We start from the raw sequence: 24,273 nt of genomic DNA, 5'->3' as shown, positions 1-24,273 counted from the left end.
TCCTCCAAGAGAGGAATTAGGGTAGTCTGAGGAAGGGAAATCAGGGCTAACGAGTCTAGGCTCTTGCCTGGGAAGGGGCCCTGGGCTTTGAGGCACCTGCTGCAGGCCCTAGGGCAGGATCCTCAGATTGGGGGTCTCCCTAGGTCCTCCTGAGGCATCCCCCTGCCCTTCAACAGTGTCACCTCAAAATATCACCCCTTCAGAAGCTAACTTGATGCAACAGCACTTTGCTGGCTAGGGTCATCTTTCTGAGGTCTGGCAGGCATTGAAGATAGTGAAATCAGAACTTGCTTCTCGTTGTCCAACCATGCAGCAGAAGATGGGTCAGGGCTGTGGCTGAGGGGCTGGGCCCCTGGCCTGGGCAGCCACGCCCATCGTACATCTGAGGGGCTGGCATCAGGCCCAGAGGGGCTGGCATCAGGCCCAGATGGCATGCAGGCGGGTGAGTGGGCAGGTGAGCAGTGGCTGGCGGCTGGGCCAGCGGGTCCCCAAGGGAGGGTCCTTCTCTGGCTTGTTCGAGAAACTTCCCTTGGCCGCAGCTAGTAATTGCACCTGTGTCTTCATGGCAGCCCCACACCCGTGTGGCCAGGGGGTGGTGGTGTCTGTGCTGGGAGTCCCCACCCTTGCTCACGTGGCCATGCTCTCATCTGTGATGCCTCTCCTGCGGTTTCCCCACTCAGAGGAGGTGCCATTTATTGGCTGGAAGGGCTGAGGCAGCCTCTCAGTTCTGAATGCCGATCGTTTGCTCTTCCTTTGGGCTTGGGTGTCGGGTTTGTACTGCGAGCATAAACGCGTGGGGGTTTTTGTGTCCCGCTCCCCAGCCACTCAAAGTGGCAGCGTCACGAGTCTAGACACCTGAACCCTCGAATCCTTTCGGGCTCTTCCTCTCGGTGGTGGTGGGGGTGTTCATGCAGGAGACCCCCGGTGGGGCCCACTTGGTCCTGACGGAGACCCAAAGTCTTCAGTGCCCCTGTTTCCTCGACGTGGTCCATCTGTCCTCGAGCCCCACTGCTCACGCCCTTGCCGTGCCCTGAGGGCTCTCCTGGATGGGCCTATGTGCCGGAACCGAGCAGGGTGCCCACCCGCCCTCCATCCCCTCCTGCAGGCACCTGAAGGAGATCTCGGAGCTGCAGAGCCAGCAGAAGCAGGAGATCGAGGCCCTGTACCGCCGCCTGGGCAAGCCGCTGCCCCCCAACCTGGGCCTCTTCCACACGGCCCCTCCCGCCGGCCGGAGGAGGAAGAGCAGGAGCAAGCTGAAGGCAGGGAAGCTGCTCAACCCGCTGGTGCAGCAGCTCAAGGTCGTGGCCTCCAGCACAGGTCTGTGCCCTCCCGGCTCCGGCAGGCTGGGGCCGGGACCCGAGCAGGGCGGGCAGGCAGGAGGCAGGAGGCAGGCGCCCGCACCCAGAAGAGCACTTCTTCGACCTCCTTTCGCTGGAGCGGAAGCCTTTGTGGGTGTGAAGGGCCGGGGTGTCGCCGGGCCCACCCTGAGTGCGCAGGCCTGCTCTGGGGCCATCAGCCGCCTGGGGACTCGTGTACGAGGCAGGAGGCGGTTCAGGGTCTCTCCCCCTCAGCCCACCTCCCTGCAGGGTGCCACCTGGCTCGGGGTGTTTCCTCTGGCCATTTCTCAGGCACCGGTCACCTGCTGAAAGTGAGGGTGGAGCGGCTGCCTTTTGGGGGGGGGGGAGGGGGGGGGGATGGGGAGGACACCCGGGCACCGAGGGTGTGCTGGAAACCCAGTGAGTTGGGATCCCCGGTGTATCCCAGGTGGGAAGCCAGCCGAGAGCGGAGTGTGAGCCCACCCTCTCGGTATCACGGATAACCCACGGGGTGCGTGTCCGTGAACTGCAAGAAGTTACACAAATTATACGAATTCCAGGATGATTCCTAAAGCCAAGTGGAAACTAGTCAGAGCGAGCAGGTCGTATAGGCCTCTTGAGCCCTGGTGTGCCTCTCCTGATGTGCCGTGGTCCTTGCACGGCGATGGCGACTGGTGGAGGCTGTGGTCATTTTCTCTGATCTTCCTGACGCCCGCGCTCTGGTGACCGGGCCACGTGCCCAGTGCCTGCAGGGACTCCACTTCCCCAAGGTCACCCAGCAACGAGCAGGGAGGACAGATGCACCCCGCGCTGGCTGGTCTGACCCGCAGCGCCTCACTGTACCTGTCACCCCTTATTCCCCCCAGGTCACTTGTCAGACTGCAGCAGAGCCCCTCCTGCTAAGGACCCTGCCCAAGCCGGGGCAGGGCCCGAAGCAGCTTCAGACCCGTGTGGGAAGGCAGTTCAGACCCAGCAGCCTTGCTCGGTGCGGGCCTCCCTGTCTGCAGACATCTGCTCCGGCTTAGCCACTGACGGAGGCGGAGCGCATGGCTCAGGTGATTCCCAGCTTGCCCGTCTCTGAGCATGCGCTAGCTGCGTAGGGCCCCTGTGGTGTCAGAGGGGCATGAGCGGCGGCAAGGGCCGCCCACAGCCTCTCGAGGATAAAAACCAGTAGAGGTAGCCTTTGAGTAAAGACAGTGGGTAGCCCACCCATCATCGAGTCTCGCCGTGTAAGGCTCAGAGGGAGGCGTGCTCTGCTAGAGCCGGCCCGGGGAAGGCGCCAGGACCCCCTGGTCACGTGTGGGGTGCGTGCCCTGCGCCGGTTCCCAGGCCCCCGCCTGCCCTGCCCCGCCCCGCTGCCCACTACACACGGGTCCTTCCGTCAGGAGGGACGGCTAGGGGGATGAGGGCACGGCCCCTCGAGCTGGGAGTCCGCCTTGAGGAGGAAATAAATGCTCGTCACCTCGGCCGTGGGCGCAGTAGCCGCGTGAGGAGGGGCTCCGTCCCCGCCATCTCTGTCCAGAGAAGTCGCAGTGACCGCTGCTGGCGCCCACCCCCGCCCACCCGCCCGCCCCGCACGCTCTCCCAGGGTCCGCTTCTCTTGTGCTCCAGCGGTGCCTCCTTTCCATTACGTGGTCGGCGGCTGTGGTCCTCCGGGCTGGGCTAGGTGGAGCCGTGGATGCTAAGTGACGAGGCTGATGTGGCTGGTGGTGTGTAGCAGGAATCGCAGAGACTGTACTTGATGCCTGTCTCTTTGTTTTCTTCCCTCTATATTCATTTGCAGGCTGGACGGTTTACCACCCAACGTCTGAGAGACTGACCTATAAGTCTAGTAGCAAACCTCGCGCTCGATTCCTCAGTGGACCCGTGTCTGTGTCCATCTGTCTGTATTTGTTCTTTGTATTTTATCACCTCCTGGCCCTTGGTTTCTCCCCGCCCCTCCCTGTCTTCATTGCCTTCCATACATTCTGTAGGCTGCCTCCCCCTCCCCACTGAAGTCACCTACTTAATATCAAACACAGACCCCTGCCCGCACCCACCCTCTCGGCCCCAGAAAGCGCCAGTGCATGCCCTCGGCTCACGGCCGGCACTAAAAGCATGTGCGGCGGCTTGCCCACCCCTGGCCTCGGGCACCTGGCCCCCCGGACCCCCAAAGCGCTCTGCGTTTTTCTCCTCACTGGTTGGTTTAACTTATTTTTTATGTTGGACGTAGTTTTCTTTCTGTTGCGATTGTGGTGCACATACACGTCCGCCGTCCCCAGTTTCAGTGACAACAAAAAGACAACCCCGGCCTTCTCTAGACGCATGGTGTGTTTCACACGTGTCTGGATTCTGAAGACATGCATGTAGTGAGCGGAGACAGTTCTAGAAGGTCACTGGAGGGTGCAACTTTTGTGCGAGGGCCACAACACAGCACTCGCTGCTGCTGCCCCACCCCCATGCCCTGCATGTGCAAAGGCTGAGAGAAAGGTGCTCCAGCTAGGTCGGCCCACCCCTCCCTCCACTCCGCTCACCTTGGGAACCCATCAGCGTCCCCAGGAAGCCCCAGCCTCCGCTGTGGCTGTCTCTCTGGCCTGGCCCCTCCTGGTCTCTAGCTGGAGCACTTTACTTGGTGTGCCCTCTCCTCCCACGGCCCTCAGGCACGAAGTCAGCTACCCAGCTCCTCAGGGCTGTGCTCACCCAAACCTCCGTCCCGGTCACCCTCTGGCTCCTGGGATGCCCTGCTGGCACCCAGGATTCCTGCCCGGGAAGGGAGTATCTGCTCAGGGCCGTCCAGAATTACTTCATCCCTTGGAACAATTGGAAAATGAATCCAAAGCTGTGGGGTTTTCAGGTTTTTGTTTCTGAACACAAAAATTAAGCTTTCTATCAAATGGAAATGGTGGAAATGCCGGTTTGGGGCACGTGGCTTTTTGCTGGTACAATAAAGATACATTGTGTTTGTCAGGACCTGAGGCCACGTCCACAGTGGGCATTTGTCCCCATCAGAGGGGCCATGTCACCCTCCCCCAGGCAGGACAGGGTGGAGGCACACAACCTCCTAGAGATTCCCAGGGACTGTTTAGTAACAGGTGCCCCACCTGAGCTGCTGGTTGCTTTTGAGCTGGTGGTGGGCAGGGGTGGGCAAGGTCTGAGTGCATCCTGCTCCCTGTATCACTCGCTGGCTCTTTTCTGTCCCAGTGTGCGTGGCTGTCTCCTGAGACCATGGCATCAGGGCACATGGGTCCCCAGGCATCTCCCGGTCACATGACTGACCGCGGCCTGCTGGGAACATGTGGGTCGGACACAGGAAGCAGGTTAGAGCAGGTGGTGCTTTCCCTGGGGTCCCCTGGTGTGAGTGATCAAGTGCCACATGCTCCTTCAAGGTTTGTGCCCACATGGTCCTGCATTCATTTTTAAGAGTTTTCATTTGTTTTACTGTTGTTATTCCAAGATAAAAAAAAAAAAAAAATGGGGAGGCACAGCAAGGACAAATGGTCTAGCTTTTGTTTCCGTCTCTGTGGCTAAGAGGAAAGGGACATGTGAGGCATGGCTTGGTGGCACACGGGGCTCCTGGCCTGGGCGGACCTGATTTTAGGTGGTTGGGCCCAGTGGCCTTGCTGTTTTCACAACAGCCGTCTGTAGGCACGCCTTGGCTGAGCTCTTTGCTGTCCTGGCCACGGCGTGGCCCCCACAGGCCCTGGCCCTGGGGGCATGTGAAGGTGTGTCCTTCCATGCCCAGTGCCCTGGTGTCCGCCCAGCCTGCCAGCCTACTCCTGGAGCTGGAGCTGGCTGGTTCCTGGGTTACTAGGGAGCTCGGAGGCCTGAGGAGACCACAGGCACCTGTGAAAGTCTGGAGGAAAAAGTCTGGTCGCAGCCCTGAGGGCTGGGAGGTGGCAGAGAGGAGGTCTGAGGCGAGGGCTGTGGGAAGACCCTGAGGGTGGGGCCCGCTCTGGGGGCCTGGTCCTGGAGTCCAGGTCAGCAGCAGGGGGAGGGCTGCAGCTGTGGGTTCCTCTGGCCTGACCTGCAGGAAGAGATGAAGGCTAGAGGTTTTCTGTTTGCCGCCTTGCACCGAATAGGAGACCAGGCTCTAGGAAAACAAAATCTTGGTTAAGTTCTGAAGTACACAAAGAAGGTCCCCAATTGTGTGACACTCCGAGACCATGAGAGCATCCAGGCTGGGTCAGAGATGAGCAGGGGTGGAGGCGCAGGCAGCTGCAGGTGACTAGGAGGGGATCCCTCATGGGACAGGCATTCGCCCCAGGAACGAGAGCACGCAGAGAGCGAATCCTGGGCGCTGCCTCGGGTGGGCACGTGGACAGGCCCGCCGTTGGGAGGGAAGGGCCCACGGTAGCACAGACGGGGTGAAGCCCTGGGCAGACCCCTCCTTGTGGCCAATGGAAGGTTTGGGGAAACTCAGGGAGCACGTTTTGGGATTCAGAGGCTGTGGTCGGGTCGCAGCAGTGTCTGGGGTCAGAAGCTGCTGTCAGACCTGTTGACCCTCCTTCTCTCTGGCTCCAGTCCACGTGACTGGATTAGGTACCGATGCTTCTGGAGCCTCTCTGCACACAGACCTTTGGGGTCTGCTTTGTTATGTTCTCACGTGTCCCATCAGCCTGTCATCCGTGCCACAGCAAGTCTGTCTCCGGGACACCCGAGGAGGCTGCCACTGCGTGGCTGCCAAGGCCCTGTCCTCACCCTTCCTGGGGGGACCTGCTGCAGGGGTGTGGGAGAGGGCCTTCGGGCAGGGGAGGGCGGCCAAGAAGGAGGCCACCCCCCATGGAGGCCTCCCCAGGCTGGACTGTCCCTGGGGCCGTCACCCCAGGGCAGGGCAGAGCTGGGATGCGTCCCATTTCATGCTTCAAGGACAAGTTTTGGCACTTTGCTCAGCGGTGTGAGGACTTGGTGGCTCATTCCAAAGGAGCCCTGAGTGGCATTTTGGTGCTGGTTGCTCATTTTGTTTCCGGTGCCAGATCCAAATGTCTAACGCCACTGGTCTGGGGGAAGGACCCGTGGGTGGGAGGCATGCCTCTCGTCATGTGGCGGGCAGGGGCTGCTGTCCCCGAAGCTCCCTGTGAGCCTCATCGGTTGTCTGAATGCTGTGGTAAAAAGCAAGTGTGGTGATGGCCACTGGGCTGGCCCACTTCTTAAGAGATCTGTCCGTGGCAGATACCTTTGAGGCATCCGCCTGGAAGCCCAGTGAGGGTGTGGATGCTGGCAGGGCTGGTTGTCCTTGCCTGGGGAGGGATTTGGCGGGGGGGGGGGGGGGGGGCTTCCTGAACGAGGCCTGGGCACTGCATGAGACTCCTGGCCCGGTGGGATGTGTGTGCAGCATGAGGACAGGACATGGTGTCATCCTGTGTGTTGCCCATTCAAAGCCTGGGAGAACAGCTGGGAGAGGCCGCGTGGCTCTCCACCTCCACCCCTGACCACCCGGAAGCTTCTCCAAGCAGTGCTGGGGCCTTGAAGTTGGCTCTTCCCAAGACCTTGGCCAAGGACAGTAGTCCTGCAGGGAGGGGAGACCTGCCCTCATGCCCCCTGTGGGTTTCCTTTGGGTCCCATGTATCCCCGGCACCCTTGCAATGCTGCCTTGTAGCCTGATGGAGGGGAAGAGAGGAGGGCCGGGTGGAGGCACATTCGTCAGCCATCTGTGTGGTGGGCTTCAAGGGCAAGGCACTGGGGAGGAGACTCAGGGGACCCCCGAGGAGGGACAGGGCTGTGGTGTGAGTGAGGGCCGGTCGTCAGACCTGTGGCCTGTGCTTGGCCACACCTCTGCACTGCACTGGCTGCCATGACTCTGACGTGAAGGGCGCCGAGTCCGGTCGGTCTTTGTTTAAAGGTTCACCTTGAGGGCAGGGAGTGTGCTCTGGTCCCTGTGGGCCGCGTCTAGTGAGGGTGTGGAGGCCTCTGTGGGCCAGTATTGCTCTCCAGTCCGAGCATGGTGTCTGGTGGCCAATGGCCTTGGCTCTGGGGTCCCAGCAAAGTCTGGGGCCCTGATCACGGGCCCAGGCTTCCTCTGGTGGTTCCCGGCAGGCAGCTCCTGTGGCTGCCTGAGTGTTCCTGTCATGAGGATGGCGGGAATCAGCCCCGAAAGAATCCTCTTCTGTCAGGCTGTGGGGACCTGGCTGGCCAATTGATTCCACGTCCTGGTGCTGCAGAGACCCAGAGGGAGCTACAACCACAGGATCCAGACAGGGAAGTCTGTGCCTTAGCTGGGGCCCCGCACAGTCATAGAGCTTGGGACCCTCATTCCCTTGTGCTGTGGAGCCCCCCGAGGGCCCTGTGCTCCCAGTAGGGTTCCACGTCAGGACACAGACCAGCAAAGGCCCTTCACTGCTGCTACCAAGGGACGACTGGCCTGGACCACTCCTGCCCAGCCCTTTTGTTTTTATTTGCACATTACAGACCCCACCAGAACATCACCTCCCCTTCTACCACATCAGCCTCTGAGCACACACGGGATAAACCAAAAAAAAGAACGACTCAGCTGGAGCCTGGGCCGACCTTTGTGCTCTGCTCACACCCAGAGGCGGTGGCGTCTTACCTTCCTCGGCAAGGGTGCAGGGCACCCTCAGGAAGTGTTCTGCTCTGGCAAGGGCCTGGGGCAGGAGCACAGACCCTCTGTGATAGCGCAGCCTTGCTGAGTGACCTTGGGGACTCCTGAGCTGTCCCATTGTGCCTGCCCAGCTCCCTGAAGGGCCAGCTTGTCTGCCCTCCAAAGTGGGCACTGACCATCAAGTTGTGCCAGACACCACGGACAGCCCCTGGGACCGCAGGGCCTGGCGCTTAGTGGTGGTCTCATGACAAGCCTCACCCCGTTCTGGTGGACGTGGGCTACCAGGTGAGGCAGCAGCGTTGCAGAAACTTGGGTCCAGCCCTGATTCCCACCTCTGTAGATAGGTGCCCTCTGTGTCCACCACTGGTCTGGTCAGGGAAGCCGCCTGGGATCTGGGATTGGCCTCAAACCTGCAAAACAATGTATCTTTTTGCACTTGGAAAACAAACCTCCCATGGGCCTAGCTTCCAGGCAAAGCCGGCGGCTCCACTGAGCTCTCCTGGCTGACTTTTAGTGGGTTTTCTGCCTCGATCTGCAGTGGGGCTGCAGAAGCCTTTTGTTTAAAAACCAAGTGGTATGCTTTGCTTTTTTTGTTTTTTGTTTTCTTTTTTTTTTTTTTTTTGAATACGCTTTGAAAGACACACTCACTTCTACCTGAAGCTTGGGGCCTGGTCCTGCACCTGAGCCCCTCGGCGAAGTTCACGTGAGCCCGCACACTGACTTGCGGTCACCCGGTTAGCCCAGGTGGCCAGTCCCCTCTCTGAATCGCTGGCCTCTGCTCCTCCTTGCACACTGATGACTTGTGCTTAGTGTGGTGGCCTGTCCCCCGTGTGTGCTGTCCTGCCTAACCCTGTGGTCTTGTGTCGTTTCTTCTTCCCTTGCAGGGTCTGCCCTGAAGCGTCTCTGTCTAGGCAAAGAGCACAGCAGTCGTAATTATCGGGTTTTTTACCCCTTGTCCGCTCTCCATCGCATGGGCTTTCATGTGGCTAGTGCGCATCGGGGGCTCCGTGGCCGGCGGGCGGGCGTGCTTGCATCTGCTCCGCGCCCACCCACCCAGGGCACCGCTTTCCCTCGGCCTGGAGGGAAAGCGACCCGTGGGTGCCCCCCCGCGTCTCCATAGCTCCTAGAGTCTGCGTGTCCTGGCCGGTTGACATGCACTCTCCTTGCCCGGAATGTCCACACGTTACCAATCATTGATTGGCTCCTTTTCCAAAACCGTAGGAATGAGTGTGTCCTTGAAGTGCTAAAGATGAGTGTCCCCGAGGAGAGATGCCGGGATGAAATGGGTATCAGTCCACCTGGGCCGCCCACCACCCTCACCTTACACCATATTTTTTTTTCTCCTTTTTTCTTTTCTGGCTGAAACATTCATGTAGAAATAGCTCTGTGTATGTAAGATTCCATCACTAACGTTTAACTGTTTGTGTCTGTGCTTTTTCATTGCTAGCTACTGTGACTACATTTTGTAACGGCTTGTTTGAAGAGATGGTCATTATGCTGCTTTTTTGATGCGGAAAAATTTTAAATTGGCTTATGCAGAATTGCCAACCAGAAACTGTATGTTGCTGTGGGGTCAGGGCACAACTTAAAAAGAATTAAAAAGTCCCATTTTGGTCACCTAAAAATAATCTTCCAGTGAAGTGGGTGAGTGTGATGTCTTCGCCAAGCTCCACCTGAACCGCAGCCCCCAGGCCTTCCTGGCAGCTGGGCCTCCTGGTTCCTGCTCCACCCCACAGATGGCTCCGAACTTGGGGGCCCACGGTGGAAGGCTTTGAGTGTTTGTACCCTTTAGCAACACCTTCCCTACATGTGCTGCTGAGGAGAGGCACAGTTTTGTGTCTTAAATTCGAAACCGCTAAGCCACTAACATTCTTGCACAGGCATGCTGACGACCCAGCCTACTTAGCATTTTCCCTTTTCCCTCTGCTGGGTGGACCGCAGGAGCTGCCGTGGGCTGAGCGCTCAGCCTGCAGCATTGACACGTTTCCCTGGAGTCCTTGTGTTCGAGCGCAAAGGCCTTGGGATTTTGCCCCCAGTTTTCTGAGCCTCCTCACGTAGGAGTCTGGGGGTCCTAGGCAGCGTGGGCGCAGAGTGGATGCTGAGTAAGCCTGCCAGCTGCTCGGGTCCTGTCCTCTGGCCCAGCTCAGAAGGGTGACAGCTGCCTAGCATAGCCTGGTCCCCTGTGGCCTGTGAAAATGTTCCAAAGTGTCTAAAACTGGCACGTGGGCCCCAAGATGCAGACCATCTCCTGAAGCAAGGTGTTGCCTGGCCTAAGCAAGACCACTGTATGAAAGACTGCAGCTGGCCGGTGGCGCTGTGTGCAGTGTCACCAACCTGGCATGTGTGTGCTTCCCCAGGGTCTTCCACCAGCAGCCTGGTCCCGGGCCCTGAGCCGGGCCCCCAGCCCACCTTGCACGTCCAGGCACAGGCGAACAACAGCAACAACAAGAGAGGCACCTTCACGGATGACCTGCACAAGCTGGTGGACGACTGGACGAGCAAGACGGTGGGGACCACCCAGCTGAAGCCCTCGCTCAACCAGCTGAAGCAGACTCAGAGGCTACACGGCATGGAGGCCCCGGCGGGCTGGTCCCCAGCCACTGGCGAGACACGGGCTGTAAGTGGGGCGCTGCGGGCACAGGCCACCCAGGCGGAAGAGACGGGGTGGGAGCGGCCCCCGGCGTCGGGTGCTAGTTCTGGTGCACCCAGCCTGTGTGGGGCGCAGTGAGGAACTGCCATCCGGTGCTCTGTCCTGCGATGCCTTCCTGTGACAGGGCTAGGCTGACTTGACAGCCTCCCTGGAAGAGCGTTCCCTTCTCGGTCTCGAGGAGCCTGTGCAAGATTGTGTTGCTTCTTCCTGAAGTGTTGAGCAAAGTTCACTGGTGAGCCCATCTGGCCTGGGAGTCCAGTTTTGGAATCAGGGAAGTTTCCCCTGTGACCTTTTATTTTGAAAAATTTCAAACATACGGAAGTGTCGGAAATTGCACAGTGAACTTTAGTTTGCCCCTGGCTGCATGCTGTGGCTGACATTTTGCTGTGTTTCTCACACATCTCTCCATCCCCTGAGGGTAAAGTTTTCCTTACGGATTCAATTTCTTTGATACTTTTAGTGCGATTGGATTTTCTGTTTTCTCTTTCTGTTAAGCCCTGCTTTTCTAACATTTGGTAGATACCTAAATTTATCTTAAGTTTTCAAATTAGTTGGCATGGAGCTGCCCATAATATCCTGTCTTCACAATTTGCAGTGATGTCTTATTTTTCACTTCTGATGTTGGTGAGTTCCCCCAGCCTCCTTGTGCAGCTTCCTTAGGAGTTCATAAATTTTATTAGCCTTCTCAAAGAAGTCGTTTTGGCTTTGATGGTATTCTTTATGTGTCACCAGTTTCTCTTCTTATTATCTCCTTCCTTATTTCTATGTTTGGGCTACTGTTTAAGTTCTAGAAAGTTTCTTGAGATGTGCAGGTCATTGATTACTGGTCCTTCCTGTTTAATAATATAGACATTCAATCTATAAAAATTTCTCCCGTGGTTCTAGCTGCGTCCTAAAGGTTTTGCTGTGCAGCATTACAGTTTGAACTGTTTTGTAATTTCCACTGTGGTTTGAAGTAATATAGTTATTAATTTTCTCACTTTTTAGCCCAAGTGCACTGTGATAAAAGAACAAACTTCTGGTGTTTTTGGTCCTTTAAAATTTGCTGGGCCTGGCTCTTTGGCCCAGTTGTCAATCAGTCTTGCCTGCAGCTGCCCCAGTGCTTGAGGCAGCTTCCGCATTCCTGCCACACACACTGTGCCCTGGCCTCCCTGTATCCTCTGAGTGGCGAGGGACAGTGGCTCCCTTCTGACAGCCGCAGCCCTGACTCCTCAAACCCACTCTCTGTTATCCTTTGGCAGAGTTGACAGCCCTGGAGGGTCTTTTCCCTGAGCCCCAATGGGCGAGAGTCTGCTTGGCTACCTGGACTCTAGCGCATGGAGTACCTGTGCAGGGCTGTGCCCCATCTGTCAGCTCGCTAAGCCCCTTGTTCTAATGGCTTAGATTCTTAACAGGATTTTTTAAAACTTTTTTTTTTTTTTTTACTGTGGTAAATCTATATAACATAAAATTTACCATTTTAGTCATATTTAAGTGTTCAATTCGGTAGTATTCAGTACATACACAGCGGCATGTGAACACTACCACTATCCGTTTGTATAACTTCATCATCCGAAATAGAGAACTCATTAAGAAATAACTCTCCAGTCTCCACCTCTGGTCTGCTAGTTTTGCAGCCTATGTTAACTTTTTTTCTACTTTCTATGAATTTGACGACACTAAGCACATCATTTAAGTGGAATCCTACAGTATTTGCCCTTTGCTGTCTGGCTTATTTCACTTAGTACAGTGTTTACAAGGTCCAGTCATGCTGTAGCAGAACTTTACTCTTTGGGGGAAAGAAAAGTAGATGGGAATATGATCCGTAATATTGTGGTGAGCATTTTGTGATGTATATATATCTTGATTCATTGTGTTGTATATGTTAAACTAATTTAATATTTTATGTCAGCTATACTTCAAAGTTTTTTTTAAAAAGTCCTTCATTTTCCCCAAATTTTTAAATGGTAAAATACACGACATAAAATTTGCCATCTCAACCATCTTTAAGTGTCACTTGAAGTGCATTAAGCATTAATGTTGTTGTTCAACCATCACCACCGTGCATCTCCAAAATGTTTTCATCTTGCAAAAATGAAACTCTGTCCTTCTTGAAAAAGAACTCCCATTCCCCTCCGCCTTCCTCAGTCCCTGGAAACTAACACTCTACTTTCTGTCTCTATGGATTTGACTCCTGTTGGTCTCTCTATAAAGTGGGATCCTACACTACTTGTTTTTTTGGTCTGGCTTATTTCATGCAGCATAACGTCTTCAAGGTTCATCCGTCCTGTAAGTGGTGTCAGAATTTCCTTCCTTTTTAAGGCTGAGAACTATGCCAGTGTACGTTGATAACCACATTTTGTCCGTTTATCTGTTGATGGACACTTGGGTTGCTTGTACCTATTGGCTACTGTGAGCGATGCTGCCGTGAACATAGGTGTGCAAGTATCTCTGAGTCCCTGCTTTCAATTCTTTTTAAAGAATACCCAGAAGTAAAATCACTGGATCATATAATAATACTATTTGTAACTTCTTGAGGAATTGCAGACTGTTTCTAGTAGCTGCGCCACTTTACATTCCTGCCGGCGGTACAACAGGGTTCCAGTTTCTCCTCATCCTTGCCAATACTTTGTACTTTCAGATTTTTTTTTTAAATAGCCATCCTGATACCACAGTGGTATCTCACTGTGGTTCTCACTAGCATTTCCCTAATGATCAGGGATTTGAGCCTTTTTTCATGTGCTTATTGGCCATTTGTACATCTTCCTTAGAGAAATAGCCGTTCAAGTCCTTTGCCCATTTCTTAATTATTTGTCTTTGTTATTAAGTTTTAAGGAGTTCTCTGTATATTCTGGATTTTAATCCCTCATCAGATATGTGATATGCAAATACTTTTTCTCATTCTCGGAGCTGTCTTTTTACTCTGTGGACAGTGTCTCTGGATGCACAGTTTTTAATTTTCATGAAGACCAATTACCTGTTTTTGTTGCTCGTGTCTTTGGTGTCATACCCAAGAAATTATTGCCAGATCCAATGTTGTGAAGCCTTTCCCCTCTTTCCTTCTAAGAGTTTAATAATTTTAGCTGTTATGTTTAGGCCTTTTATCCACTTTGGTTAATTTTTGTCTGTGGTGTTAGATAAGGGTGCAGTTTCATGCCTTTGCATGTGGGTAACCAGTTTTCCCAATACCATTTGTTGAAAAGACTATCCTTTCCCCATTGGATGGTCTTAGTACTCTTGTTGAATATGAATGGACTATATTTGCAAAGGTTTATTTCTAGGGTCTCTGTTCTATTTTATTAGTGTATATGTCTATCCTTTCTCCAGTATCACATTGTTTTCATTTCTGTAGCTTTGTAGTTAAGTTTCAAAATCAGGGAAGTATGACCCTCCAACTTTGTTTTTCTTTCTCAATATTGTTTTGGTTATTGTGGGTCCCTTGAGAATCCATATGAATTTTAGGACGGGTTTTTGTATTTCTTAAAAAAAAAATGCCATTGGGAATTTAGTAGTGATTGCATTGAATCTGTAGATCACTTTGGGTACTATTTGATGGTAACAGTGTAAGTCTTCCAATCCATGAACATGTGATGTCTTTCCATTTATTTATGTGTTTTTTAAAAAAATGTTTATTTACTTTAGAGAGAGAAAGAGTGCATGAGTGGGGAAAGGGCAGAGTGAGAAGAGGACAGAAGATCTGAAGGGGGCTCTGTATTGACAGCAGAGATCCTGATGCAGGGCTCGAACTCCCAACCTGTGAGGTCATGACCTGAGCTGAAGTCAGATGCTTAACCAACTGAGCCACCCAGGCACCCCTATTTATGTCTTCTTTAATTTCCTTTGGCAGTGTTTTGTAGCTTTCAGTGTGTAAGTCTTTCAACTCCTTGAAGTTATTCCTAAACATTTTATTACTTTTATGTTACTGTAAATGTAATTGTTTCCTTGATTTCTTTTCAGATTGTTCACTGTTAGTGTATAGAAATGCAGCCGACTTTGTACCCTGCATCTTTGCTGAATTCATGGATTAGTTTTGTATGTGTGTGTTCTTTAGGGTTATCTACTTATAAGATTATGTCATCTCTGAACAAGGATCATTTTACTTCTTCCTTTCCAGTTTGGATGCCTTTTTTTTCCTTGCCTAATACCTCTGGCTATAGTTTTTAATATTATATTGAACAGAAATGGAAAAAAACAGGTATCTTTTCTTGTTCTTGACTTTGGAGGAAAAGCTTTCAGACTCTCACCATTAAGTATATGAGTATATACTGTTAGCTGTGGGTTTTCATATATGGTCTTTATCGTATTGAGGGAGTTCTATTCTGTTCATAGTTTGTTGAGTGCCTTTATCATGAAAGAGAGTTGGATTTTGTCAAATACTTTTTCTGCATTAATTGAGAGGATTGTAGGTTTCTTTATCCTTCATCTTGTTAATGATGTATTACATGGATTTTTATGTTAAACCACCATTGCATTAATTCCTAGGATAAATCCCACCTGGTCGTGGTGTATATACTCCTATTGTGCTACTGAATTAAGTTTGCTAATGTTTTATTGAGGATTTTTGCATCAATATTCATTGGGGTATCAGTCCATAATTTTCTTGTGATGTATTTATCTGGCCTTAGTGTCAAGATAATGCTGGTCACAAAAAATAAGTTTATTCCTATTCAACTTTTGGAAGAGTTTGAGAAAGATTGCTGTTAATTCTTCTTTAAAAGTTTGGCTTCTCTTTGTTGAGGTTTTTGATTACTAATTCAGTCTCATTACTTGTTACATGTCTCGTTCAGTTTTCTATTTCTTCTCGAGTCCGCCTTGGTAGTTTCTGTGTTTCTAGGGATTTTTATATTTCATGTAAATATTTAGTTTGGTAGCTACAACTTCGTCAGTTTGTTAATCTTTTCTAAGAACCAACTTTTGGTTTCATTTTTAATTCATTTGCTTTAATTTTTCCTTATGACCTCCGATTCTCTTTTATATGGTATACAGTTATTGATTTAAAATTTTTAATGTAGGCATTTATAGCTATAAATTTCCTTCTGAGAACTTCTTTTGCTTTGTCTCATAAATTTTTATGTGTTCTGTTTTCATTTGTCTCAGTTATTTTCTCATTTCCCCTGTGATTATGTCTTTGATCCTTTGGTTGTTTAAGTACGTGTTTCGTTTCTGCATATATGCCAATTTTCTAGTAATTTTGTTGTTACTGATTTCTAATTTTATTCATTGTGTTAGAAAAGATACTTTGTATGATTCGGATCTTTTCAGGTTTGTACTGTATTTATATATTTTGTGTTTATTTTACTTATTAAGACTTGTTTTGTGGCCTAACATGAGGCCTATTCTGGGGATCTTTTACATACACCTAAAGAAAAGGAATTCTACTCTTGTTGGATAGTTTTGTTCGTGCTAATTGGCTTATGGGAGCTTCCTTAGGTCTGTTCTTAGTGATCTGTCCTGTTGTTCTTTATTAAAAATGGAGTATTAAAGTCTACAATGGCTAGTGTAGGACTGTCTTGTTTCTCCTTTCAGTTCTACATTTGCATCATATAATTTGGGGTGTGTTTTTAGATAAATATATATTTATAATTATTACATCTTGATGGATCAAAACTTTTATCAATATATGATCTTTGTCTTTTTACATAACCTTTTTTGACTTAAAATAAGTTTTGCCTGGCAGTAAAGTACCCACCCCAGCTCTCTTTTTCCATCCTTTTGCTTGCAACTTCTTTGTGTCTTTGTATCTAAAGTGAGCCTCTGGTAGATAGCACATAGATTGACCATGCATTTTTAACTATTCTGCTAATCTCTGCTTATTAATTGGAAAATTTTTAAGTCTATTTACTTATTTTGAGAGACAAACACAAGCAGGGCGAGGGACAGAGAGAGAGGGAGAGAGAGAATCCAAAGCAGGCTCGGCACTTGACAGTGCAGAGCTTAATGCAGGGCTCAAACACATAAACTGTGAGATTATGACCTGAGCTGAAACCAAGAGTCAGAAGCTTAACTGACTGAAAAAGCCAGGCACCCCTTAATTGGAAAATTTAATACATTTACATTTAAAGTAATTATGAATAAGGAATTATGACATTTAACTATTTGTTCTCTGTATGTCTTACAGGCTTTTATTTCTCAATCCTCCCATTATTGCCTTTAAAAAATTTAGTTGGTTCTTTTGTATTGTGTAACTTTTATTCCCTTCCTCTTTACTTTTTTTGGTATATATTTTAGTTGTTTTCTAATTGGTTCTCACAGGGATTACAATTAACACCTTAAATTTACAATGACCTAGTTTGAATAGTACTTTGTTTCAATAGTATATAAACACTCTGCTCCTATACATCTCCATCTCTTCCTCTTTGTATTTTTCCCCCACTGTGTGCCCAATACGTGTGTGCCCAATAATGTAGATTTATTATTTCTGTATAGTGTATTTGCTTTTTAAATCACATAGGGAAAAAAGGAATTAAAACCACAAGTATAGTATATTTATGTAGTTACCTAATTTATTTCTTTATAATGGCTTCAAATTGCTGTGTATTATTCTCTCTCACTTTAGCATTCCTGGTTAGGCAGACTTTTTAGTAACAACTTCTCTTAGATTTTGTTTACCCGGGAGTCTTAGTTTCCCCTTCATTCTTGAAGAATCATTCTGTTGGATATAGAATTCTTGGCTGAAAGTCTTGTCTTTCTGAACTTCAGGTATTTTTTTTTCTGCCCTCTCTCTCTTCTCTTGAGACTCCCATAATGTATACATTGGCTAGCTTAACAGTATCACACAGATCCTTCAGGCTCTGTATATGTTTGTTCATTCCTTTTTCTTTCTGTTCCTCATACTGGGTAATTCCAACTTGATCTCAATGTTTGCTGTTTGCTCAATGATCTCAAGTTTGCTGATTCTTTATTTGCTACTCAAATCTGCTGTTGAGCCCCTCTGGTGGATTTTTAATTTTCAGTTCTGATATTTTTCAGTTCTGATATTTCTATTTGGTTCCTTTTATAATTTGTCTTTTTATTGATAGTCTCATAATGTTCTGCCTGATTTTCCTCATTTCAGTTTGTCCATGGTTTCCTTTAGATCTTTGAGCATATTTTTAAGTTTGCTGATTTATTTTGAGAGAAAGAGACAGCGCAAGCAGGGGAGAGGCAGAGAGAGAGAATCCCAAGCAGGCTCTGCAGTGTCAGTGCAGAGACCAATGTGGGGGCTTGAACTCCTGAACCATGAGATCGTGACCTGAGCTGAAATCAAGAGTCGGATGCTTTGGGAATGCAAGCTGGTGTAGCCACTCTGGAAGACAGTATGGAGGTTCCTCAAAAAACTAAAAATAGAACTACCCTACGACCCAGCAATTGCACTACTAGGCATTTATCCATGGGTTACAGGTGTGTTGTTTCGAAGGGACACATGCACCCCCACGTTTATAGCAGCACTATCAACAATAGCCAGAGTTATGGAAAGAGCCCAAATGTCCATCGATGGATGAATGGATAAAGAAAATGTGGTATATATATACAATGGAGTATTACTTGGCAATCAAAAAGAATGAAATCTTGCCATTTGCAACTACGTGGATGGAACTGGAGGGTATTATGCTAAGTGAAATTAGAGAAAGACAAAAACCATATGACTTCACTCATATGAGGACTTTAAGAGACAAAACAGATGAACAGAAGGGAAGGGAAACAAAAATAATATAAAAACAGGGAGGGGGACAAAACAGAAGAGACTCATAAATATGGAGAACAAACTGAGGGTTACTGGAGGGGTTGTGGGAGGGGGGATGGGCTAAATGGGTAAGGGGCACTAAGGAATCTACCCCTGAAATCATTGTTGCACTATATGCTAACTAATTTGGATATAAATTTTAAAAAATGAAAAATAAATATTTAAAAGAGTCGGATGCTTAACTGAGCCATCCAGGCACCCCTCTTTGAGCACAGTTAAAACATCCACTTTAAAGTCCTTAGTCCAATGTCTAGCCTTTCTCAAGGACAATTTCTGTTAAATTTTTCCTTTTAATGGGCTGTACTTTTCTGTTTCTCTGTATGATCTGTGATTTCTTGTTGAAAACTAGGCATTTGCATATTATAATTAATAACTCTGGAAATTAGATTCTCCTCTTTTCCAGTATTTGCTGGTTTTGTTTGTTGAAGGCTTAGGTTATATTAGCTTGAGATTTGCTTGAATATCAGGAGCTTAAACACCTCTCCCAGTCTTTACAGATTGGCTCAGGGCTAGGAGGACTCCTTGAACGCTTAGCCAGGCCATTTACAATTTGCCTATGCCTTCACTTTTGCTTGCATTGAATAGTGGTGAGAGCTTAGAGTTTTCTGAGTCGTATGTGTGTGTGACAGACAGAGAGGGAGAGAGAGACAGACAGTGTATTCTGCCTTGGACATGCACATGGCTCTCTAAATTCCCCAGCACACACATACTTTTCAGTCCCCTCATTTCCCAAAGAAACTCTCTCCCGTGCTTTTCTACTCAGGCTTTTAGGCAATCTATGTGTATCTTGTTTGTAATCTTTGGCCCCAATCAACTGCAGATTTTTAAGTTGCCTTACAATGTTTTTGAGCAACACTTGCCACGTTTCTACCCTTGGAGAATTCCAAATATATGCAGACAGATATGTGCATCTTGTGTCAGTCCTTCAGGTGGCCTTTACACAGGATATAATAGACATACACAATAAATTGTGAGTGAGAGCTCTGCTCCCTCTGGAACCAAGGGCCAGGCTCCCACACTGGAAACACAGGCTGCCCTCTTCAGGGCAGTTGTAAAGCTAGGAAGCGGGGAGGGCCAGGGGCCAGTAAAAACACCACAGTGCTTTCCAGCTTCTAAATATTTGCTTTTTTCTTGATTTGTCTTTTACTTCTATTTCATTGCCATAAACCTTTAACTGTTTTCTGGAGTTCTGATAAAGTTAGTTTTGATGGTTTCTGGTTGTCTTTTCACCATTTCTGTGAAGGCATGGAAGTCTGAAGCTGCCTACTCCTTCATTTTCCTTATGTCATTCTTGCTGAGATTTGTGTGTTTTTGAATATTCTTTCAGTTATTGAAAGAGGAATTAAAAAAATTTCCCACTATGGTGTGGACTTGTATATTTCTTACTGCAGTTCTTTTGTATATATTTTGAGGGCAGGTTATCAGGTATGTTCATATTTAGATTTACTGTCTTCCTTGTGAGTTGAACTTTTACTAGTATGAAGTACCTCTATTACGATTTTTGCCTTTAAATCTAGTTTGTCTGAAATTGCTGTAGGTACACTAGCTTGTGTTGGGTTACTGCTTACATGGTATGGTTTCCTATCCTTTACTTTCAGTATTTCTATATCCTTGTTTCAGATGTTTCTCTTGTAAACAGCATATAATTGTTTTAAAACTTTGAACATTTACATTTACATTTAATTTAATTGCATATACAGACTCTTGAACAATTCAGGAGTTAAGGGAGTGGACAACCTTGCTCAGTCAAGTCTACATATAACTTTTGACCCCCCCCCTAAAACTTAGCTACTGATAGCCTACTGTTGAAGCCTTACTGATAACATAAACAGTTAGTTAACACATATTTTCTATGTTGTATTATATACTATAGTCTTATAATAAACTAAGCTAGAGAAAAAATATTAAGAAAATAATGAGAAATAAAATACATTTACAGTAGTGCACTGTAAAAACTCTGATTATAAGTAGACCTGCACAGTTCAAAACTGTGTTGTTCAGGGCCAACTGTATGTTTTAGCTTAAGTCCCTTATATGTTTTCTATTTGTCCTATCTGTTCCATGTTCCTTTTTCTCTCTTAGATATATTTTCTTACTCTTTTTTTCCTCCCACAGTTAGCTGGGAAATTTTACTTTCTCTTCCTGTTCATTTAATGATTATTCTAAGTACTTTAGCATACATCCTTAAATTATCACAGTCTAATTTTCTTGTACCAACTTCCCAGACAATGGAAAGGCCACAAAACACTTTAATAGCTTTTACTGTCCTCCTAACTTCTTTCAATTCTATATAGACTTTCAGTCTCACAATACATTTTTTATATAGTCAATATTCACTTATATCTGCATATTTACTGTGTTTTTTTCATTTTTTTTAATGCTTATTTTTGAGAGAGAGCATGAGCAGGGCAGGTGCAGAGAGGGGGACAGAGGACCCTAAGCAGGCTCTATGCTGACAGGAGAGAGCCCAATGCAGGGCCTGAACTCACAAACTGTGAGATCATGACCTGAGCCAAAATTGGACACTCAACCGACTGAGCCACTCAGGTGCCCCATCATTCTTTCTTGCCACTAATCTTCCCTCTAGGATCTACTTCCATGAGGATTTCCTCTAATATATGTGTACCAATGACTTATGTCTCCATTTTTGTCTAAAAATGTCTTATTGTCATTCTTGAAGGATATTTTCAGTGGGTATAGGATTCTAGGTTAGCAACAATCTTCTGAGCGTTGTGACATTTTCATTGTGCTGTTATGTGGCTTTCCTGTTTTTCTTGGAAGTGAGCTGCCAGTCTGTTGTTACTTTGAAGATAATTCTTTTTCTTCTGGCTTCTAATACATTTCATTTAATTAGAATATTTATTATGAGATGCCTAAGAATATACATTTTTATTCTGCTTAGACTTCAAAGGGCTCCTTGACTCCACAGTTTCATTTCTCAATCAAATATGGATGTTTTTCTGCCATTATATCTTCCCATACTGCTGACCCACTCTCCTCTCCCTCTTATTCTGCTGATATTCCAGTCCATATTACTCTGTCCTTGGTCCCTTACATGTTGTTGTTGTTGTTTCTTTTAATGTGAAAATTAATGTGCTGTTCCTTTAATGTTGTTGTTTCTTTTAATGAGAAAACAGGGGAGGCAGAGAAAGAGAGAGACAGAGAGGATCAGAAGGCTCTGAAATGACAGCAGAGAGCCCAACATGGGGCTCGAACTCACGAACTGTGAGATCGTGACCTGAGCTGAAGTTGGATGCTTAACTGACTGTGCCACCCAGGTGTCCCTCTTACATGTTTTCTAATCTTTTGTCCCTGCATAGTTTAGTTTGGGTATCTTCTTCAGATCTTTTATTTTTTTTAATGTTTTTTGAGAGAGAGAGAAAATATGAGTGGGGGAGGGGCAGAAAGAGGGAGAGAGAATCCCAAGTGGACTCTGCACTGTCAACACAGAGCCTGATACGGGGCTCAGTATCACAAACAGTGAGATGATGACCTGAGCCGAAATCAAGAGTCGGATGCTTAACCCCCTGAGCCAGCCAGGTACCCCTTCTTCACATCGTTTAGTTCACCATATTTGTCTCTGTGTCTATACTGCTTTTAATCTTATTCATTGAGTTTTAAATGTATTATTTAAGTTGAAAATCACCATCCACATCTGCTATACCCTTTAAAAAAATTACAGTATAGTTAACATACAGTATTATATTAGCTTCAGGGGTACAACATAGTGATTCACAAATTCTGTACATTTCTTAGTGTTCATCATAAGTGTCCTCGTAATCCCCTCACCTATGTCACCCATCCCCCCCAGCCACCTCACTCTAGTAACCATCAGTTCTCAGTCAAGAGTCAGGTTTTTTGTCTGTTTTGTTTTTAAAATTCCATATATAAGTGAAATCATATGGGATTTGTCTTTCTCTGACTTCTTTCACTTAGCATTATACCCTCTCTGACCCATCCATGTTGTTGCAAAAGGCAAGATTTCATTCTTTTTTAGGCTGATTAATATTCCATTTTACGTATCTACCACCTAGTCTTTTTAAAAAAATTTTTTTTGATATTTATTTATTTTTGAAGGGGAGAGAGAGAGAGCGAGAGAGCATGAGGTGGGAGGGGCAGAGAGAGAGGGAGACACAGAATCCGAAGCAGGCTCCAGGCTCTGAGCTGTCAGCACAGAGCCTGATGCGGGGCTCGAACCTGTAAACCATGAGATCATGACCTGAGCCGAAGTCAAGGCTCAATCGACTGAGCCACCCAGGAGCCCCTACCACCTAGTCTTTATCCATTCATCTATCAGTGGACACTTGGGATGCTTCCACAATTTGTCTATTTTAAATGATGCTGCAATAAACATAGAGGTGCATATATATTTTTGAATTAGTTTTCATGTTCTTTGGGTAAATACCTAGTAGTGGAATTCCTGGATTGTAGGGAAATTCGATTTTTAATTTTTTGAGGAATTTCCCTACTGTTGCCATAGTGGCTGCACCAGTTTGTATTTCCACCAACACTGCATGAGGGTTTCCTTTTTCTCCACATCCTCACCAACACTTGTTTCTTGTGTTTTTGATTTTAGTCATTCTGACACGTGTGAGGTGGTATGTCATTGATTTGCATCTTCCTAATGATTAGTGATGTTAAACATCATCTTCTCATATGTCTATTGGCCATCTGTATGTGTTCTTTGGAGAAATGTCTGTTAGCGTATTCTGCCTATTTTTAATTAGATTATTTTTTTGGTGTTGTGTAACTTCTTCCTATATGTTGGATTCTAACCCATTATCAGCTAGATCATTTGCAGATATCTTGTCCCATTACTAGGCTGCCTTTTAGTTAGGTTGACTGCTTCCTTTGTGGTCAGGAAGCTTTTTATTTTGATGTAGTACCAACTGTTTATCTTGCTTTTTGTTTCCCTCGCCTCAGGAGACATTATCTGGAAAAATGTTGCTATAGCCAATCTCAGAGACATTCCTGCCTATGTTCTCTTCTAGGATTTTTATGGTTTCAGGTCTCATATTTAGGTCTTTCATCCATTTCGAGTGATTTTTGTGTATGATATGAGAAGGTGTTCCAGATTCTTTCTTTTGCATGTAGCTGTCCAGCATTCCCAACACCACTTGTTGAAGAGATTGTCTTTTTCCCCATTGCATATTCTTGCCACCTTTGTCAGAGATTAATTGATTATATAATCGTGGGTTTATTTCTGGGCTCTCTCCTCTGTTCCATTGACCTATGTGTATACTTTTGTGCCAGTACAATACTGTTTTGATTGCCAGAGCTTTGTAGTGTATCTTGAAATCTGGAATTGTGCTACTGCCAGTTTTGTTCTTCTTTTTCAAGATGGCTTTGGCTATTTGGGGTCTTTTGTGGTTCTATACAAATCCATACAATAGGATTACTTGTTCTAGTTTTGTGAAAAATGCTGTTGGTAGTCTCATAAGGATTGCATTAAATGTGTAGATTGCTTTGGGTACTATGAACATTTTAATAATACTTGTTCTCCCAGTCCATGAACATAGAATATCTTTCCATTTGTGTCATCTTCAGTTTCTTTCGTCACTATTTTATAGTTCTCAGAGTACAGGTCTTTCACCTACTTGGTTTAGTTTTTTCCCTAGGTGTTTCACTCTCTTTGGTGTAGTTCTAAATGGGAGTGTTTTCTTAATTTCTCTTTTTGCTACTTCTTATTAGTGTCTGGAAATGCAACAGATTTGTGTATATTGGTTTTGTATCCTGCAACTTGACTTTAAACAGTTTATCAGTTCAGTTTTTTGGTGAAATCTTTAGGGTTTTCTGTGATATTATCATGTCATCTTTTGTGTCTGATTACTGTGGCTAGGACCTCTCCAGTACTATGGTGAATAAAAGTGGTGAGAGTGGACATCCTTGTCTTATTCCTGATCTTAGGGAAAAGTTCTCAGTTTTTCCCCATTGAATATGATGTTAGGTGTGGGTTTTTCATATATGGCATTTATGATCTTGAGGTATGTTAGCTCTAAACCCACTTTGTTGAGAGTTTGTTTCATGAATAGATGTTGAGTTTCATCATGCTTTTTCTGCATCTATTTAA

The 24,273-nt window shown here is 47.2% G+C and overlaps 1 protein-coding gene across 1 annotated transcript in view; it reads left to right on the top strand.

Moving 5' to 3' along the window:
* Positions 1-24,273, top strand: part of WNK2 (WNK lysine deficient protein kinase 2) — a 144,947-nt gene that overhangs the window by 111,607 nt on the left and 9,067 nt on the right. Inside the window, exons 24-28 of the mRNA XM_040449271.1 lie at positions 1,106-1,317; positions 2,183-2,371; positions 3,100-3,198; positions 8,736-8,780; positions 10,209-10,468. Of these exons, the coding sequence (XP_040305205.1) occupies positions 1,106-1,317; positions 2,183-2,371; positions 3,100-3,198; positions 8,736-8,780; positions 10,209-10,468 (805 nt within the window). The remainder of the gene's footprint in view (positions 1-1,105; positions 1,318-2,182; positions 2,372-3,099; positions 3,199-8,735; positions 8,781-10,208; positions 10,469-24,273) is intronic.

The sequence above is a fragment of the Herpailurus yagouaroundi genome, unplaced genomic scaffold (genome assembly GCF_014898765.1).
Source record: "Herpailurus yagouaroundi ecotype Mexico unplaced genomic scaffold, PumYag 199, whole genome shotgun sequence".
Classification (NCBI taxonomy): Eukaryota; Metazoa; Chordata; class Mammalia; order Carnivora; family Felidae; genus Herpailurus; species Herpailurus yagouaroundi.
The sequence above is the reverse complement of the archived record's forward strand: the minus strand, read 5'-3'. Positions and strand labels throughout refer to the sequence as shown.